Here is a 20,821-nt window from a genome sequence, read left to right on the forward strand (position 1 = left end):
GCTGTATCAGAACCCCAGGACTGGCTTCATCACTTGTGGGATTTGTTGCAAAACAAAAATGGAGACTTTCTTATTCAAAGTGTCTAGGAACTTCAGAAGAGTGACAGGAGAGCATTAATCCAAGCCTGGGGCCTTCCGAGTTGGGGACCCCATGTAGCATGCTTGTACCCCACAACACTGGCCCTGTTATGTAGTTTCTCTTTTTATTCCTTTAGAACTATTTGTGGTAACTACCTACTATCTTCTCGTATCTCAGACACATAGATGCTCCGGAGTGAATCACATACTCATAATGGCAAATATGAAAAGCATATGAATACACTTTAAAAAATGTCTTGATTATTTAAGATAACTGAATTGTGCCCAGATCTACTCCGTAAGTCTGTGAAAACCCAAACAGAAAATGGCACAATCACATTTCTTTATTCATTTAACTATCCACTCATCATTGATTTATTAAGCACCTGCCATTTTTCCAGCATTGTCCCAGGTGCCAGAGATTCTATAGTGAACAGAACTGACATGTTCAAGTGCACATGAGGCTCTTGTCCAGTGCAGGAAACACATTCTACACAATTCACATAAAATGCACAATTACAAGGCCTCCCCTGGTGGCGCAGCGGTTGAGCACTGGCCTGCGAAGCTGCCCGCAGCCTCTGCAGCGACGGTTCAATCCCTGACCCCCGGTGAGGGTCCCACATGGCGCGACAGACCTCTCCTGCCGCCCTCTGCTCCCCTCAGCATTGTATTTCGTCAATCTGCCTGCTCTGCTCCCCGCTCTGGCTCTGGTGAATTCTCTCACCCTCCCGCGCTTCTGACTGTACCCAGTGCTTGTATAAATAAATAAATAAATCTTTTTTTTTTTTTTTTTTTTTTTTTTTAAAAAGCACAATTATAAACCAGGGCACAAGAGGAAGTGTGCTTTAGGAGCAGGCCCTGGGTCTACAGCACAGAAGGTTGACCTCGCCTGAATTTGCAGGGTTGGGAGTGGGTGGTTAGAGCAGCTTTCCCTAAGTGCTCTTGGGATGAGGTCTGAGTAGATGTTAAAGAACCCCAGTCCATTCTGTAAAGGGGAGATTCCAGGTTCCCTGCCCCACCCAAGGAAGGATGCAGTTGAGCTTCTAATTGTATTGAAGTTCTTTCCTACTGAAGGTTTTATACTGAGTATGTTTTTTCTTCATGTAGTGGATGGCAGAACCCATTTAGAGCAGGCAGGTTTGGGGTCTCAGGGTGCCCCTCAGTCTGCTCGTTAACAATCACAGGCAGTGGGCCTCTCCAGTGGCACAGCAGTTGAGCGCTGGGTTGCAAAGCTGCCCGCAGCCTCTGCAGTGCTGGTTTGATCCCCGGCTGCCGGGCGCGGGTCCCACATGGCATGCAGACCTCTCCTGCCGCCCGCTGCTCCCCTCAGCAGTGTACTTCATCAGTCTGCCCGTTCTGCTCTCCTCTCTGACTCTGGTGAATTCTCTCACCCTCTGGCGCTTCTGACTGTACCCAGTGCTTGTATAAATAAATAAATAAATCTTTAAAAAAAAAATCACAGGCAGAGAAAAGAGCAGACACTGTGACAAGGGCCCAATGCTCTGCAAGGCCCCCTGAAAAATGCTTCCTGCCCAGGGGGTGTGCGCCCCTCCTAGCTGCTCTGGGATGGATCTAAGCTGTTCTTACCTGCTCTCTTTTCAGATTCTCTGACTCTGGGAACCAAAGAATTGGCAGAACAACTTAAAAATGACTAGGAAGAAGATATCCTGGGTCCCCAGCTCTTCTGGTGACTTTGTGAATGTCGGCTTTGATGTGGGCGATGAGACGATCTCGGGACTGAGCTATGTAAGTAGACAGCTGTGTCATCCAGACACCAGGAAATGGAGTGGACAGGTATTCTCAGTGGTCATCCATTAGAAAATACGTTTGGCCATATTTATTTTATTAATCTTGATTTTTTTTTTTTTTAAGAAAGCTCTCAGCCTTCCACTACTAGATGAATCATTGTCCTTTGTCAGGGCTCACCTTCATGCCTCTGATCTTTGTCCGTGTAACTCCCATAATAATATAATGTGTACCTGTAAATCCTCACCAACACATCAGCTTGCCCCCTGACAATCACCTCCAGCTAACAGACTCCCCCATCACATTCTTGATTCTCCCTACTGAAGTTCTCACTACCCTGGATGTCTTCTCACCTATCCCCCGCTACACTTTAAACGTAGTGGTATTTATTCTCTGGGAAGTCCTAGAAGTGACGTATCTTTTTATTTTAGTTGCTTTCCACTTTATCAATAAAAGGAACATGGATTTTCAATAGGAAATTTTTAAAAAGACAACTTGGAAAAAAATGTTTTTCAAACTTGATAAAAAATCGTGTCTTTAAACAATCACTAAAATACAATAGCACTATAGAAAAGAGTAATATGTCATGTCTTGGAATTTACATTTCTACGTACTGACTTCAGAAGGTGGCTGGGTCTCCCCTTGTATGGTTGACTAACTACATCATCCTTTATTCTTTTTTTTTTTTTTTTGGTGGGACCCTCACCAGCGGCCGGGGAACGAACCTGCGCTGCAGAGGCTATGGGCAGCCTCGCAGCCCAGCGCTCAACCGCTGTGCCACCAGGGGAGGCCCCATCCTTCATTCTTTTCTCCAGTGTTTTTTGAAGAGATAAAACGCCAGGCAGGTGGAGTGACCCACCCAGAGTCACTCAGCAAGTGCCAGGCAGATCCAGGTCTGGGACCACCATGAAGTCCTGACTTTTGGCCCAGGAGTCACTCCCTGCCCTGTAGCCTCTCCCCCCACCCCCAACCCCAACTCTGCCCCTACATCCCACCTCTCTCCCCTTCCTCCCTCCTTCCCACTCTCCCTTCATGTTCTCTTCTCCTCCTCCTCCTAAGTTGAGATATACTCGACATATAACATATTTGTTTCGAGTGTACAACATAATGATCCCATGTCTGTATATATTGTGAAATAATCACCACAGTTTCTAGTTAACATCCATCACAACATATAGTTAAAATTAATTTTCTTTCTTTTTTTTTTTTTAAAGATTTATTTATTTATACAAGCACTGGGTACAGTCAGAAGCGCGGGAGGGTGAGAGAATTCTCCAGAGCCAGAGCGGGGAGCAGAGCAGGCAGAAGGACCGAAGTACACTGCTGAGGGGAGCAGCGGGCGGCAGGAGAGGTCTGCGCGCCATGTGGGACCCTCCTCCGGTGGCCAAGGAGCAGCCGGGGATTGAACTGGTGCTGCAGAGGCTGCGGGCAGCTTTGCAACCCAGCGCTCAACCCCTGAGCCACCGGGGAGGCCCAAAATTAATTTTCTTATGATGAAAACTTTTAAGATCTTCTCTCTCAAACTTTTAAATATATAACAGTATTATTAACTACAGTCACTGAACTGTGCATTACATCCGTGGGATTCATTTATTTTCTGACTGGCAGTCTGCGCTTTTTGATGCCCTTCATCCATTTCCCCATTCACTGTCCACCTCTCAAAACCCCAATCTGATCTCTGTATCTATGAACTCATTTTTCTTTGAGATTCTATACCTAGGGTATTTGTCTTTCTCTGATTCCAGCAGCCTCTCTTTAGGAAGGCTATTAATTAATGGAGTTCATTAATTGATTTTCAGCTATTGAACCATCCTTGTGCCCATGGAATAAATCCCACTTGGTCATGGTGTATTATCCTTTTGATGCAGCGTTGGATTCTGTTGGCAAGGATCATCATGGAGATTGGCCTGTAGTTTTCTTTTCCTGTGCTGTCTGTGGTTTTGGCATTAGTGTAATGTTGGCTTCATAAAATGTAATTGGTAGTGTTCCTTTCTTAATTTTATGAAAACAAATGAAGCAGATGTGGAAAGATCCATTTTCTTGAGTGCCTGGTCCAATAAATTAAGATTTATGAGCTTCTGAATCTGGATGCTCTTGGTTTTTCTTTCCCAAGAAAACTTCCACTACTGAAGACGGCCCTTGGAGCCAGCAGGCAAGGAAGCCCGAGGCCCAAGAGAGGGCCCACACACTCACCTGTGGGAAGTACCACTCGGCCTGGAGAACCTTGATTCCCTTCCGTCCTAAGCCTGCGTGAGTCTTGAGGGGATAGAGGGGCAGGAGTCACTAGGGTGCAGCTAGACCCTCCCGAAGGTTACCTGACTGAGCACCACACAGTCACTTGGTTATTTGCACAAGTTGCAAAAGACCCCAGGATACCATGGCCACACTTATCAATAGTTACAAACCACACAGCAAACCCCTCCAGAGTAGCCTGAGGCCATAGGAGGCACAGTCGGCACATTCATTCAGTCAGTTGTGATTCAGGTGGATTCTCTGAGCGCCTAGTGTGGCAGGCTCTGTGCCAGACGCTGGAGGATCAGCACTAAGCGAGGAGACAAAGGGACCTTTGCCTAGCATGGCAAAGAGAAAGGCAATGAGCAAGGAAACTCATAAATAAACATATGGTGACAAGTTGTTCCAGGTCAGTGCTATGGACTGCTGAGGGCTAATGGGGCAGTGATACCTGGATGGGTTCTGAGTGATACTTAAGCTGAGATCTGGAGGATGAACAAACTTTGCTAGTCAAGAGCAAGGGAAGAATGATCTGGGCAGAGGTAACAGCATGTGCAAAGGCCCAGCTTAAAGGTGAAGGAACACAATGTCCAGGAACTGAGGAGGCAGCCCGTGTCCCATTTACAGTCTTGCTGAATCTGCGTAGAGCACTTTCCATGTTTTATATAGAGAACACCTACTTTTAGACACTTGTGATGCTTGTCTTAGTTAGCATGACCCTACCATACTTTTTCTCCTTTTTTTTTTTAATAAACCAATCCCACAGGGATTGTGTCTTTTGTCATTTCATTTTTTCACTACCACACACCGTATATGGAATCCTGAAAAAAAGTTTTTGTATATCCCATGACCATGCAGGGGCTGCGACATCGTGCTAACTCAGCACTTGGAAATCTTGCCCTTGACTTAATTTTCTCTCTAGAGCCCGTATCATAAGGGTGACCGCATGTCTGTGACTTCACTACTAGAGTTCCCTCCCCTCACCCCATGGATGATGCTGGCCTGTTCTCCTACTTTATGGTGTCATGGATCACCCCACTCATGGTCCTGGGTTCACGGAAATGCTTGAATGAGAATACCACCCCGGAGCTGTCGGTAGTGGATGCTTCAACCCAAAATGCCAAGAGGTAAAAAAGTCTTGTTGGGAAAGCTACCAGGCTGATTAAAAACTTTGTCTTGGGGAGGTGGTGACCTGAGATGCTTAAGAGCAATAATGGGGCCCATCCTCAGACACCCAATGAATACCAGTTCTTCATTGGCAGCAAGAGGCCCTGGTCTAGTCTAGAGGTCCTGAGCCCCTGAGCCAGGGGTTCATGAACCTCCTGATGTGGGATACATATTTATACACATGGGCTAGAGATCTTTTCTTAGCATAAGAGTTCACATCTTTCATTAGATTGCTTCAGGACTCCAAGAAAGTTAGAAGTGACTACTTCTAGTCCCATTTGCTTTTTTCTCCTGGATCAGGTGTTTAACTGTGACGTGATCAGTATATTTTGGGTTTTTGGTTTAGTCTCTTATTCCTGAGCTAATGTAGTTGTGAGTACATGGCTTATAGTGTCTACCTCACAAGGTCATGTGAGGGTCAAATAGGGAAAAATGAATGAGTGATTTGAAATGTCCTGGACTCATGTTGCTGCTTCTTGAGAGATTCCAGGTGTATGTAGAAGGACATTTCCACACATGTTCCATGAAATGGTCATGCCTTGTGAGCCTACCTGACAGAACTTTTAATGGTCAGAGGAGTTTGTGAAATGTCACATATTATAATCAGACCTTAGATTTACAAAGCAAATTAGTGTATTACAAGTACAGAGAAAACCTGAAGTATAGAAACTGGTTCAACTTTGACCTATAGCTCCTCAGAGTTAGTTAAAAAAAAATTGTGGCCCTCCTGGGTGGCACAGGGGTTAAGCACAGCACTGTGAAGGCTATCCAAAGCCTCTGCAGTACCAGTTGGCCAGGGGAGCTGCCCACATGGCGCAGCAGTCAAATTAAGAATGTGGGAAATTCTATCAGACATATAACTCAGTTTCTTCCACAAATAAATGACAGAAAATGCAGAGGAGGGGAAACTGTTATAGATTAAGATGAGATACAAGAGTCCTAAAAGATCTTTTTTTTTTTTTTAAGTGCAATGTGTGGGCTCTGTTTGGATCTTGATCCAAGCAAACTAACTGTAAAAACATTTCTGAAATATTGGAGAAATTTGAATATAGACTGAGGACTAAATGCCATTAAGGAATTATTGCTACTGTGGTTATTATGGTCAAAAACACAAACCCGACTTTATCTGGAAGAGATACATAATGAAGTATGATGAAATGAAGTCTGAGGTTTGCATCCAGTACACCAACCCCCACAAAAATAAATAAAAGGAAGAAATAGGAAAAAGTAGAGAGGAGGAGAGATAAAACTAAAATGTCAGAAAGTTGATGATTTTTAAAATTGAGAATGGTTACTTGGGAGATGCCTTATTGTAGGTAAGGTAAAAGGATCAGGCTTTTCTGCCCTCCTGCCATTAGGATAGATGAGGGAACCCTATGGTCCTGAATGCATGCCTGATGGCGGGCACCTGGAGTGGGGTGTGGGCATATGTAGATGGCATTCACCTGGGCTAAGACTGGGCTTTTAAGGGCAGCATCATGGGGACGGCAGCAGATGAGAAGCAGAGAAAGCAGTAGAAGCAGAGAAGGAGAAGCAGAACCACGAGAGAGCAGAGCAGCAGAGATCACCAGAGAGCCCAGACAGAGTGAAGACCCCTACCTGCCATGTACCCAGTAAATCCCAATAAAAGCCTGCAAAAGCCACTGAGGGCTCCGGGACCCTTCCTTTACCCGGTCTGCTGGATCAGAAAACCTGCACTATGTTCCTTCCTGACCACTACACTTACACTCTTTCATTTTGTTATGTCTGAAAATTTCTGTCCCGAAGCTTCTGGGCTAGCAACACCTAGGATTTTGGGGTAACATATGGAAAAAGATTTTACTTGATTCCATTTTCCTTTTTTTCAAGACTTCACCGCCTTTGGGAAGAAGAAGTCTCAAGACGTGGGATTGAAAGAGCTTCAGTTTTTCGGGTGATGCTGAGGTTCCAAAGAACAAGGGTCATTTTAAATTTCTTTATGAGCAGCTGCTTCTCCATTGCAACTGTGCTGGGGCCAGTAAGTGACCCTAGGAGGTTTGGGGGACTCACGCTTTAGAGATTAACGTGTTCAAGTCCATGCCAGGAATTAGGGATGTATTTGTCTCTTAGCTGCTGCCCCCACATTTGGGGGCCAGTAGAATTAGTAATAGTTGGGAGTGTGAATTCTGTGGTTACTGTTTGGGTTCAAACCTTGGCGCTGTCACTTAATTGCCAGTGACTTTGAGCAATTTGTTTACCTTCTCCAAGTCCTAGTTTTCTCTTGGAACCCCATGAGGCCTTCAAGCATACCTCATGGAAACCCTCATGTGTAAAATGGAGAATATAATGTTACCTGCCTGCAAAAAGCACCTAGAACGTGGCCTGACTCAGTATGTGCTGGCTTCTTTGAGAACAGCCCGAGCAGCTCTGGAAAAGTAGATGGCAGAAAATAATGGTGCCATCCATATACCATGGTGGGCATGAATCAGCTCTATTTCGTGTCCTCTGGTTTCTCAGCCCAAGATTCTGGTTCAGGGTGTGAGTCTCATTGGCCCTGGCACATGATCTCGTGGTAGCCCACAGAGGGGAGGGTCTAGTCTAGATTGTACAGTGGAGTAGGCGATTCTCCCCAGAGGAAAACTGAAGTGCTGTTACAACTAAGAGGAGAATGGATGTAGGGTCAAGAAGTAATGGAGATAAGTGGCTTAGGGAACAGTTAATGGGCTGGATAGTCTCCACTTTCCCCTTGATGCCACTTGCCACTGCTGTCCACTCTGCCCTGTCCCTTAGTGCGTGACCTTTATGGTTCACGTTAAGGGGGTCACCCTGCACTCTGGCTGCTGGCTGACTCATAGAGGAGACTCAACCTGGACACTGGAGGGGAAAAAGTGAGGTCAGGCTCTTCACCCCACCTCTGTCCTTGTCACTGGTGACCAGATTTCCCTCAGGGGCCCTTCCTGTCATGACTGGCTCCTCCTGGGTTCCAATAAGCTTCCCCTTCCCTCTCCCTTGAGACCTAGGGAGGAAAAAGTTTCTTCACCCCTTGTGTTTCCTAAATTTTGCCAACATCCACGTAAAAAGGCACTGTCATGAACTCCTGAATTGCCATGTTTGTATGTGTCTTCTGTTTCCTGTCAGGACCAGCTGTGGGGGGCAGAGTTGGGGTGCAGATCCAGGTCAGCTGAACTAAGTCTCCTGCAACTGGACCCTGACCTTCCAGAGGTCAGGGTTATCCTTGAGTCAGTTTTGATGGTTCCGGCAGCCTCTGACATTGACCCGAGGACCTCACACACATGTTTGATATTTATTTGTTGCTTGAAAGGAGGAGCGGGCGGTCTAATAACCCATCCTACTGCTTTCAGGTGCTGCTGATCCCAAAGATTCTGGAATTTTCGGAAGCGCCGTCAGGGGGCGTGGTCTATGGAGTGGGGCTCTGCTTTGCACTCTTTGTCACAGAGTGTCTGAAGTCTCTGGGTCTGTGCTCCTGCTGGCTCACCAGCCTGCGTACCGCCATCAGGTCCCGCACGGCCATTTCCTCCCTGGCCTTTGAGAAGCTGATGCAGTTTAAGTCTCTGACACACATCACCACAGGAGAGGTCAGTGATTGGGACACTGAGGGGCTCCTTCTGGACTCCTTCTGAAGACTTTGCTCACATCGCCCCCACCCCCTAGCCTTTCACATCCTTCAAGACCCAGTTGACATATACTGACTCCATGATGGCATCTCTAAAGCCCACCCCTACTCCCCAGATATTGGCCCCATTCCAATCCACTTCAGATCCACTGCTCTGTCCCTCAAAAAGCCTAGCACCTGAATTACTATTATTTTTTTGAAGATTTATTTATTTTTGCATTCAAGAACTGGGGTATAAGCCAGAGGTGCAGGGGGTGAGAGGATTTATCAGAGACAGAGAGGGGAACAGAACAGGCAGATCTACTGAAATACACTGCTGAGAGGAGCAGCGGGCGAGACAGGAGAGGTCTGCTGCACCATGTGGGTCAGCTCCCTGACAAGCCAGGGATTGAATTCATGCTGCAGTGGCTGGGTGATAGCTTGATAGTGCTGTCTTTAACCCCAGTGCTACCAGGGAGGCCAGCCTAGTACCTTAACAATATTTAAGTTAGCCATTGCCATCAAGAAGTTCTTTCTAGGGCCTCCCTGGTGGCGCAAGGGGTTAAAGTGTCAGCACTATGAAGCTATCCGCAGAGACTGCAGCACAAGTTCGATCCCTGGCCAGGGAGCTATCCACATGGTGCAGCAGACCTCTCCTGTCTCACCCACTGCTCCCCTCAGCAGTGTATTTCAGTCAGTCTGCCTGTTCTGTTCCCTACCCTGTCTCTGGTGAATCCTCTCACTTCCCCACATGTTAGGCCTGTACCTAGTTTATGCATAAATGAAAAATACATCTTTAAAAAATGTTTTATCTAAATTCAGGTACCAACAAATGTACAATATTGATCATTATCATTATCACTGTTTTCACTTTTTGCCATCTTAGAGAACTTGCTCAGCCTCTGAAGCTGTGCGATAATAACAGAAGCACCTTGTAGGCTTGCTGCCTGGTAGGATCAGGCAGAGCATGTAGAAAGGGGTCAGTGGTTCCGATGTGTTAAATTGTATTACTATTATTATTATTTTTTAATGTATTTATCCAATTTTCCCAGCACCATTTGTTGAAGAGGCCTTCCTTTCTCCATTATATGGTTATGAGAACCTTTAAATTTTTGGCGAATTTTAAAATTTTGTAAATTTTGTTGTTATTAATTTCTGTTAGGCCTTGGACATGGAGGCTGTCCTATGCTTTTCCACTAGATGGACAGTTAAAGTTGTGGCAATCTTTCTCCCTGTATGTCAGGGAAGGCATCAGAGTGATCGCCAAAGTCCTCTAAGCTACACATTAACCCAAGCCCTTTACTTAGTTAGCTTGGTCAGCCCCTGACAGCCCTCTAATGTTCCCATTGTCATAGAGAAGGAAACGTGTTCAAGGTCACGTGATTGGTAAGCAGCAGGGCCTGGCTACATGGTCCCAGCTCAGAACCAATGCATTTGCCTGCCTGCTTCAGAGACCTTCTACACCGAGGTCTAGGTATGTCCCTCTGCACCTCCACTCTGAGCACCTACTCTATGCAAGCTCCAATTTCCACAAACTACATCCTAGAATAGTAAATAAGATAACCCATTTGGAAGTGCAGATGAAGTAGTTGCTCACTGAGATTTGCTTCATCAATTTTGTTTGACAATTTCAAAACAGCTCGTCCAGGTGATAGCGTGGTGGGAGATGTACAGGGAAAACACTCTAGGGAAGAAACCAAGTACTGTATGACTCATGGGAGGAGAGCCGTGGACCTGGTGTGTCTCTCTCCTCCCCCACCCTGCCTCTGGGTCTTCCTGCCAGGAGAAGATATGGCAGGGCCACCCGCCACTGCATGTGAAGCCCCTCGGGGTGCTGCAGAGGCGGACCTGTGCCCATGGACTTGTTGTCTTGCAGATCATCAGCTTCTTCGCCTGTGACATAAACTACCTGTTCGAAGCGGCATACTATGGGCCTCTCATCATGATCACCTGTTTATCGCTGCTTTCCTGCAGCATCACCTCCTACCTCACCCTTGGACCCACAGCGCTCATTTCCACTGTTTGCTATCTCCTGATTTTACCGGTGGAGGTAACATCTTTCTTTGCTGCCCCCTTGAAATTGGATGTTCCCCAGAATGCCAGGGCTCTAAATCTGGAGTATCTCTGGGTGGGAATGTTGGCTCCTGCTGACTGTGTCCTGCTGACTGTTTGTGCCATTGTAGTTAAGATTCTGCTCCAACTCCTGTCTCCAGCTCTTCTCTGGCCACAGTGTAGGCCTAATTAATAAGAGGTGAAGGGTTCAAGGGGACTACACCCCATGCCTTCTGTCAGGAACCCTTTGCTTCACAGACTATCCTCAGGAGATATTGTCTCTGTAAGATTTTGTTTCTTCTCTTCTACCCGGAATGTGCTGATGTGATCATGTATATGACATTAAGCATTTGGCTGAGCACAGTATAGTGGAGGAAGGGAAGCAAATTAGCTGCTGGAGAGTTGGGGGAAATAAAATCAGAAAAAACAGGAGGTGATTATGTGTGTCCTGAGTTGTTGAAATCCAATGTTTTCCTCCAGTGCAGTTACTTTAACCAAAAAGTGACTATAATTGTTAGCAGGTTAGCGGTTCCAAAGGCAGAGGAGTCATTTTGGTTTAGTTAGCCCCTTTCTTGGGACCCATGGAGGAAGCCCCCCAGGGTGTGTGAGGACAGGACAGCTTGCTGAGGCTGCTCAGGAAAACCTCCAGTGTGGATCTGGGAGTCACAGCAGATTCAGAGTGTAGAGTGAGCCCAGGTTTCTCATCAGCACCTGCAGTTTACCTTTGGAAATACTCCTAGTTGTCACACTTGTCCAGCTAAACTCGCTCACTTTCATCAAAAGAAGCTCTTGCTCTTTTTGTCTTTAATTTTTTTGAGCTTTTGTTTGATTTCTCTACATTCCACATTAAGTGAAACCATCCAGTATTTATCTTATTATTTCTGTGAGCATTATCCCTTCCAGCTCCATCCATGCTGCCACACATGGCATGTGTATCTTTTTGATTGCTGAATAGTATTCCATTGTATTTATAGACCACAACTTTTTGATTCATTTGTCTATTTTGGGGCGTTTGGGTTGTTTCCATATCTTGGCTATTGTAAATAGTGCTGCAATAAACATAGGAGTGCAGGGTTCCTTTTGAACTAGTATTTTTGTCAAAACAGGGGAGGGAATAGCCCAAGGGACTGTGGTGTCAGATCACGGGTGCTTTGTTGTGGGAGAACTACAGGAACTACACCTGAGGAAAGAAACCAAATACTGTACAAAAATGAAAAATGATGTAAGAAAGTAAAATAAACAACAGCAAAAAACAGCTCTTGCTGTTTCCGACTCCAGGCATTCCTGACCAGATGGGCCGTGAAGATACAGAAGCACACATCAGAGGTCAGCGACCAGCGCATCCGCGTGACCAGCGAAGTGCTCGCCTGCATTAAGCTGATTAAAATGTACACCTGGGAAAAACAGTTTGCAAAAATAATCAAAGGTACAGAAAACCTGGCTCTCCATTCAGAGCCTGGGGATCCAGGGTGGGCTGGACCTTGCACCGCCTGAGGGTGTCTTGCGTGCCCTGGGGTTTGTTCTGTGCTGGGGTTCATTTCTTGCGTTACCTTTTTGTCTCCTAGAGCTCCGAAGGAAGGAAAGGAAACTCTCGGAGAAATGTGGGCTTGTCCACAGCCTGACCACTGTCACCCTATTCTCGGCTCCCACAGTGGCCATGGTGGTGACGTTCCTTGTACACACATGCTTACACCGGCAACTTAGTGTGTCAACGGTGAGTGTTTGGTCTGCCCTACCCCCCACTGTATCCCTGATTGTGATGGGGAGTGTTTGCCTGTTTTTTTCCCATGCCCTTCGAAGGCCTGGAGGTTTTGCAAATGGATATTACACATTGATTATGTTTTTCCAGATGTTGAGGGAACACGAACTTTCTTCTGTATCAACTCAGTTGAGAAAGTGACATCTTTATAGGGCAGCTATTGGAGGGAGAGGCTCCGGAGTTTTCTGGGGGAGCAGGAAGGTGGATGTGCCGTTAAATCCCCAGTGATTCTGAGATGCATCTTGAGATTGATAAAACTACATTAAGAATCTTCTTTGATCCCAAATTAGGGCCCTGAAAATGTGCTTGAACTAAAAAGGCATATCTTCTTCTCTCTTTCTGTTTGATGCCCCATAGTCCTCAGAAGCACCCGTAGCCTTTTAGGGTTAGGAATCCCAGTTCTCTGGGGAGAACCAGGGAGGGTGCTGGTTTGGAGAGGTTGGGATTTAGCCAGTGAGACAGGAGACTGCACCCCAAGCAAGAGCAGGGACTATTTTTCTTTAATATTTTATTTTATATAATTCTTATATCATTTTTCATTTTTGCACAATGTATGCATTTTCATTTTGGTTATAGTGTCCATACAATTGCACCCCTTATTTTGACCTTAGTCCTTCCTCTCTCCACCCCTCCCCCCGCAGTGTGTCTCTGGTTTATAGTTGCTTGTTGATTTTGATTTTTACTTTGTATTAATTAATCTTTTTCCTGGTCCCTTATATAGGTTTTCTAGATTCCTGTTATGAGTGAGACCATCCGGTATTTTTCTTTTTCTTTCTTGCTTATTTCGCTGAGCATGATCCCTTCCAGCTCCATCCATGTTGCTGCAAATTGCATGTGTTTATCTTTTTTGATTGCTAAGTAATATTCCATTGTGTATATGTACCACATCTTCTTGATCCAGTCATCTATTTTTGGGCATTTGGGTTGTTTCCATAGCTTAGCTATTGTAAATAGTGCTGCTATAAACATAGGGATGCAGGTGCCCTTTGGAATTAGTGTTTCTGTGTCATTTGGGTAAATACCTAGGAGTGGAATTGCTGGATCATATGGAAGCTCTATGTTTAGTAGGTCCAGAAATCTCCACACAGCTCTCCATAGTGGTTGGACCAGTTTTCACTCCCACCAGCAATGTAGGAGAGTTTCTTTTCTCCACAACCTCAAGAGCAGGGAGTATTTGAAGGTCAGCAGTTTGGGGCTGGTTTGTGCTCCAGACAGTGGCCGTGTCTGCCTGACCCAGGCACATGCCAGAGAAACATCCCTAAGAAGTTTGAGGGTGGATGGAAGTGGGGGATGTGTATGGAAAGCTTTTAATGGGACTTTAGGATCTTGCTGAGCTAGCATCAGTCTGGACAAAGCTTTCCTGCTCCTTTGGAGTTTATCTTCAGATTAACCTGGAAGAAGAAAGGGATGGAGATGAGCCTTGGGTTAGAAGACCCCCCTCCCAAGTACCTCCGGGAGGTACCTCTGGGATCCTGAGCCCGAACTGCTTCACCATACTCTCAGAAGTTCTCCCAGAAAAAGTGAGAGATGAAGATTAAGCACGAAGCTTAGGGAGATTTGTGTACAAGAAAAGAACATGCAAGGAAAAGAAATATAACTGTGATCTTAACAGCAATCATAATAGTACATAATAGTACAAACATAATAGTACAAAGCTCACTTACATGTGAATCTTCAGTGTTTCTCCAACTTTATTCCTCGGCAAACTTTAGGATTTTTGCCCCTATGCTAATGGAGAAGCTTGTGGTGGTTGGAGGGGGAGCGGGAAAGCAGACTGCTTAGAATTACCCAGGGGCTAAGCTATAACAGGAATGTGGCTTTCAGACTCAGACTTTAAGATAAGCACCCTTTCTCCTCTCTGTCCAGTCTCCCCTAAATGCCACTTAGCCTCTGGCAAGTGAAGCACCTGCTTGTTGGAAGCTGCAGGGCGTGGCTTTGTGGCTTGAGGCTCAGAGCTGGGGCTCAATGTGTGGAGGGAGCTGGACAGAGGTGCAACCCTCACCGCCTCCTCCCCTCCTTACCTAGGCCTTTGCCACCATGGCCATCTTGAATTCCTTGAGGCTCTCAGTGTTCTTTGTGCCCTTCGGAGTCAAAGGCCTCACCAACTCAGAATCTGCAATGGAGAGGTTCAAGGTAAGTGGCCAGGGCACTGGCTACACACCTCATGCCTGGGTGTTCATTTGCCCCAGTTTGTTCGGAACTTGACCCCTGGCCAAGGCAGAGTCCAGCCGAGGTGAAGGGATTGACTAACTCAGTGAGCTCTGTGCCCGGGCTGGTGTGGGGCTGGGCTGACAGAAGGATCAGGCTCACTTGCAGGACCTGAGAGCTCTGGAGAGGGTGTCTGACCCTCTCCAGGTGTGTGTGGGGTTGCCCTAGTGTTTTCATTAAAAAACAAAACAAACCTTTAAAAAAAAACACACAAACCTATTACTTGCATGTAAAAATTGAGAAATTTTATATGAAAACTCAGATTTCTGAATTCTCTTGAATAATCAGGAAACCTGGCAACACTTGATTCACATTCTTCCTTGGGCACCTGGAGTAAGGTGAGAGCTGCCCTGTTTGGAGGGGGCATTTACATGCGGTTTGCTGCACACCCCACTGTGCCCTATTGCACCTCCAAAGCGGGAGCTGTGTTTTAATTACCATTTTTCATCTTAGCAGTGGGTCACTTAATTTACATAGGTCTTCTTCCCCCCAGAGGCACCTGAATTTAAAAACCAATTTTAAACTCAGTGACCCAAATTTACTATCTTTTGTAGTCATCTTACTTAAATGCATGCAATCTCTGACTCATTCATTCACTCAAACAATATTTATTGAACACCAGGCACTGAGAATACCGCAGTGAGCCAACAGGACCCCTGCTCTCAGGGAGTTCCAATCTGGTATTGGAAGTGGTAACTAATAAGTAAATGAGTAATCAAATAAGCTAACACTGAAATCACATGGAGAGCTAAGAGGACAATGAACTGCATGTTCTAGAAAGCAAGCAGAGGAGGCTGGGGCTGCTGTGGATAGGCTGGTGAGGGACAGCCTCTCTGTAGAGGTGACTCTTTTATATATATATATTTATATACATACATAAATATATGCATATATATATTTACATATATATTTAACATCATTATTCATTTTTGTACAGTTTGCTTTCTATACACAATAGAGGTGACTCTTGAGCTGAGGGATGATGACTTGGCAGAGGGTATAAGCTCAAAAGCCCAAAGGCTGGAATATAGGAATACACTTGGCATGTTTGGGTAACACCACATAGTCCTTCACTGTCAGCAGCCTCAGGGGCTCCAGAACTTCTCAGTAACTGCCGTCAGAGCCCTGCTGCTCTCCTTCTTCCACTGTACCTGGGTTCTCCCACCCTCCCCATCTGCAGAGTGGGTAGAAGTGGGCAGATGCAATTCAGAGAGTTGGCTTGATGATCAGAGAACATAAGCCTGGAGAGTGGAAGGAGGGAGATGCTGTTATGGTGGGAAATGAAGAGCAGGCAGGGAGGGGTCTGGCAGCAGTCCAGGCTCTGGGCCATACCTGGTCCCAGCCTGAGGGGCCGGGGCTGTGCATCTCCACAGGCAGGTGTAATAATGAAGGCTGTTGGCTTCAGTGGCATCTCACTGATACCCATTATATAACGAGATATAACTAAACAAGCAAGTGCCCCACTAACTAAACAGAATAAAGGGGGCCATGCAATTCCCAGCAGTGACTATTTGCCTTGACCCAAACATTATAATTAATTCATTATACCAGAGAGCCAATTAAAAAAATAAATAGACCACCTCTTTTTTTTTCTTTTGAAAATAGCTTCTGTTTTTCTATAATGTTGTGTGCTCATAATAAAAACTTCATTGCAGAAAAGTATAGAGAATTAAGACCACTCAACACACTTTGTGTAGAGATAAATCATACATCCAAAATATCAATTAAATCCATTGGTGGTATAGTGGTGAGTACAGCTGCCTTTCAAAATGTCAATAAGTGTCTTTCTAGATCTCTTTTAAAACTTATCTCCAGGTAGAGGAATGTGCATATAAGTTTTTTTGAAGATTTATTTATTTATACAAGCACTGGGTACAGTCAGAAGTGCGGGAGGGTGAGAGAATTCACCAGAGCCAGAAGGGAGAGCAGAGCAGGCAGACTGATGAAGTACACTGCTGAGGGGAGCAGCGGGGCGGCAGGAGAGGTCTGCGCGCCATGTGGGACCCTCACCTGGTGTGACCGGGGATCGAACCAGCGCTGCAGAGGCTGCGGGCAGCTTCGCAACCCCGGGCTCAACTGCTGTGCCACCGGGAAGGCCCATGCATATAATTTGACTTCAATTTGATCATGCTTTTTAACCCCCTTTTAAATGCTAGAATGAATGAAGATTAACTCACATTTTACAGGTAGGGAGATGGAGGTGTAGAGAGACATTACGTGCCGATGGTTGATTTCAGTGAATTACCCTAAACCTGCCTTTAGAATTTTTGCCAGCAGAAACTGACCTAACTGGTGGTGGCTCTTCAGATGTTCGCTGCTTACTAGGGGGTCATAGACCTGCCCAACAGGCGGGCCAATAAAACGGGAACCTGTTCCCACTGGACAGAATAACTGAATCCCTCCTCCCTTTCTTTGTGTCTGTACAGAGATTTTTCCTCCAGGAGAGCCCTGCTTCATATGTCCAGGCACTGAGCGACCCTAGCAAAGCGATCGTTGTGGAACAGGCCACCTTGTCCTGGCAAAAGACCTGCCCCGGAATTGTCAATGGCGGGTTGGAGCTGGAGGGGAACAGCCATGCTCCCGAGGGCATGCCCGCGAGTCAGCCGCTGCCTGGAGCCCCCAGAACAGGGGATAGAAGGGGCAGCCTTGGCCCAGAGTTGTACAAGATCAACCTGGCAGTATCAAAGGTAGCCTTCCCAGGCCAGGCAGGGCCAGCTGCCAGGGTTTCAGGGCTGGAGGTTAGCAGCTGTGCCAGTGCAGGATCACTTCCTTAGCTGGTAACTACCTTCTCCAAACTGCCCTTTAAAATGCAAATTTTTCTTGGAGGGCAAATACAGGGAGTCTTTCATACTTCACTGTGAATGGATTGATTTTCTAAAACTATTTTGTAATAGCAAGACCCAGAGTCATAACTGTGTGCTGGTTCTTGGAAGGATCCAGGACACATGAAGGAGAAGGGGAGGGAGAGTAAACCAACATTTATTAAGTGCCTAGTATGTGCCAAGCACCGTCCTGTGTTTTTTAATTTGGGTCCTGCGTGCACTCCCCTACTAACTCCTTCTCGAATGTCAGCAAGGGCCACTTCCCTGCTTGCTCCTTCTACCTCGCTCCTTTCTGCTCTCTGATGATAGAAAGTAAAATATATTAATATCTAATGATAACATAGAGATGGACCTATACTGAATGAGATATGATATGAATAGATATGAATATAAACAGTAGTAGATGATAATATCTAAAGTCTATAACCCATTCAAATTACCTAAGTCCCATGGCTTTAAATTCCATCTCTATGCTATTTACTCTAGCCTTGAAATCTCCTTTGGGCTCTGGAATCACCTATTTTATTATTATTTTTATTTTTTTGAGCATTTTTATTTTATTTTATATATTTTTTACATTTTTCATTTTTGCCCAATGTATGCATTTTCTTCTTGGTTATAGTCCCCATACAATTCCCACCCCCCTTGTTTTGATCCTACTCCCTCCTCCCCCCTCCCCCAGTGTGTCTCTGGTTTATAGTTGCTTGTTGATTTTGATTTTTACTTTATTATAATTAGTCTTTTTCCTGGTCCCATATTTAGGTTTTAATTCAACAGGGCAACTGCACCCCTATGTTTATTGTAGCACTATTTACAGTAGCTAAGCTTTGGAAACAACCCAAATGCCCAAAAATAGATGACTGGATCAAGAAGATGTGGTCCATATACACCACAGAATATTACTCAGCAATCAAAAAAGAGAAACACATGCAATTTTCAGCAACATGGATGGAGCTAGAAGGGATCATGCTCAGCGAAATAAGCCAGAAAGAAAAAGAAAAATACTGGATGGTCTCACTCATAGCAGGAATCTAGAAAACCTAAATAAGGGACCAGGAAAAAGACTAATCACCTGTCTATTTTAATACCCCCTCTTAAGTACCTACTGAATCTTTCAAAAGAAACAAAGCCAGATATCACTCTCTCTGACCCCTCTCCCTGTCTTCTCCTTCACCACCATCCTTCCTGCAGTGAAGAATCTGGGCGTCAAATGTGATTCATTTCCCTTCTTCCTTCCACCAATCCAGTCCTACGAGACCTGTCAGCTTGCTCACCTTCTCTCCCAAAGCCAGCCATCTCTCACCATCACCACTCCGTTGCCCTGGCCCCAGCTACCAGGATGCCTACCCAGCTCCTCAGCAAATTCCTTTCTAGTCTCTCTGCTTCCCTATTTGTCCTTATACAATTCTTTACACTCAGTGAACAGATAGTTTTCTACAACATAGCCAACTCAACCAAACCAATTTGTGACTTCCCACTGGTCTGAGGAGAGGGCCCAGGTTTCTTCTAGTGTCCTTCCCACACCTCTGACCTCGTCCACCATTCATTCTCTTGGCACCACCCACACTAACTGTCTTACAGCTCTGTGATGGTCAACTAGGCTCCTGCCTCAGGACCTTTGCACCAGCTATTCCCACAACCTGTAGCATTGTTGGTCTAGATAATTTTGTGTCTGGATCCTGTCATTCAGATTGCAGCTGCAAGGACAGCTGCTAAGAAGCCTTCCCTGGCCAACTCATCTGAAATTGCTTTAACCCCCAACTCTCTATCATAGTAGTCAATTTCATTTTACTTATGTCTTTTATCACCATCTGATATTATTTGATTATTAATTTGTCCATGTTTGTATCCCCCCTAGAATGTTAGCTAAAAATGTTAGTTCTATGGATGAATGAATGAGTGAATGCACACATGAATTCTATGAGACTGGCTTCGTGATCATTTTAAAGATGAACAAACTGAGACTCAGATTTGTTGCCCAGGATTGTAGAGCTCAATAGATGTCAACTAGAGTTGGGGTTTCTTGCCCCAGAGACCCACCTGCCCACAAATTCCTCTCCCTCTCTCCCTGTGGTTACCCCTCTTTTGAGATGGCCCTGTCCTAGCTCTGCAGGCTGAACCCAGTACTCCACTGGAGCTTTGCTTGTCTGAGGGACACTGGGGTGTGTGATTTTCTTTCCTCTTTGTCATTTTCTGGTTAGATGCTAGACCTGCTTGAGTGAGTGGGAGGGTTATACAGTCCTAACTCTGTCCTCCTTGGCTCTGCAGGGGATGATGTTAGGAGTCTGTGGCAACACGGGGAGTGGCAAGAGCAGCCTGCTGTCGGCCTTGCTGGGGGAGGTAAGTAACACGTGGCCCAGGCACATCTACCCATGGCCAGGCCATATGCCCCCAAGCTCAGTACCCCCAGGAAGTCACACCAGCACTTTCTTCCCCAAAAGGGTCTGCACCAATACAATTTTTGTAAAGTCAGTTGAATTTTTTGTAAATTAAAGTCAGTTGAATTCTGCAATCATAGGCTTTGTTCTGGTTTAGTGTTGTTAGTTTCTTTGCTTTGGTTCTCTATAATCTACATATAAGTGAAATCATCTGGTATTTGTCTTTCTTCCCCTGGGTTTTTTCACATATCATAGTCCCCTTCAATTCCATCCATGTTGTTGCAAATGGCAAGAATTCATCTTTCTTTTTATTATTTATTTATTTATTTGTTTTTAAAAAAGATTATTTATGCATGCAAGAATTGGGGTACAGGCCAGAAATGTGTGTGGGGGGTGAGAGGAACAGAACAGAGTGCTCCCCACAGAGTAGGGAACAGAATAGGCAGACTAATGAAATACACTGCTGAGGGGAGCAGCAGGTGAGACAGTAGAGAGTCTGCTGAGCCATGTGGGTTGCTCCCTGGCCGGCTGGGAATCGAACCCAGACAGTTCGACACTAAACCAGAACAACACTAAACCAGAACAAAGCCTAAAATGTGATTGCAAAATTCAACTGCACACAGTTTCACAGAGCTGTGCTCAACCCATTGTACCACCAGGGAGGCCCCAGGAGTCTCAATGTTTAATATGATGGTAAAAATCACTTACCAAGACAAACTAGACTGGATTGTCTGTCCCTTGCAAGACAGTATAGCAAATATGGAGGGAGAAATGAGGAGGGAAGAAGGAAGAGGGAAGAGGGGTGGAT

General features: G+C 45.5%; 1 protein-coding gene across 1 annotated transcript in view; it reads left to right on the plus strand.

Moving 5' to 3' along the window:
- Nucleotides 1–1,595: 1,595 nt before the first annotated feature.
- The window catches only part of ABCC11 (ATP binding cassette subfamily C member 11), a gene marked incomplete at its 3' end in the record, with an annotated part of 51,536 nt that continues 32,310 nt past the window's right edge, over nucleotides 1,596–20,821 (plus strand). Inside the window, exons 1-11 of the mRNA XM_084256849.1 lie at nucleotides 1,596–1,872; nucleotides 3,938–4,074; nucleotides 5,025–5,183; nucleotides 7,072–7,219; nucleotides 8,544–8,777; nucleotides 10,671–10,844; nucleotides 12,125–12,272; nucleotides 12,412–12,560; nucleotides 14,631–14,738; nucleotides 17,240–17,500; nucleotides 19,904–19,975. Of these exons, the coding sequence (XP_084112975.1) occupies nucleotides 1,726–1,872; nucleotides 3,938–4,074; nucleotides 5,025–5,183; nucleotides 7,072–7,219; nucleotides 8,544–8,777; nucleotides 10,671–10,844; nucleotides 12,125–12,272; nucleotides 12,412–12,560; nucleotides 14,631–14,738; nucleotides 17,240–17,500; nucleotides 19,904–19,975 (1,737 nt within the window). The 5' untranslated portion in view covers nucleotides 1,596–1,725. The remainder of the gene's footprint in view (nucleotides 1,873–3,937; nucleotides 4,075–5,024; nucleotides 5,184–7,071; nucleotides 7,220–8,543; nucleotides 8,778–10,670; nucleotides 10,845–12,124; nucleotides 12,273–12,411; nucleotides 12,561–14,630; nucleotides 14,739–17,239; nucleotides 17,501–19,903; nucleotides 19,976–20,821) is intronic.

The sequence above is a fragment of the Talpa europaea genome (genome assembly GCF_964194135.1).
Source record: "Talpa europaea genome assembly, chromosome: 16".
In the NCBI taxonomy this organism is placed as follows: Eukaryota; Metazoa; Chordata; class Mammalia; order Eulipotyphla; family Talpidae; genus Talpa; species Talpa europaea.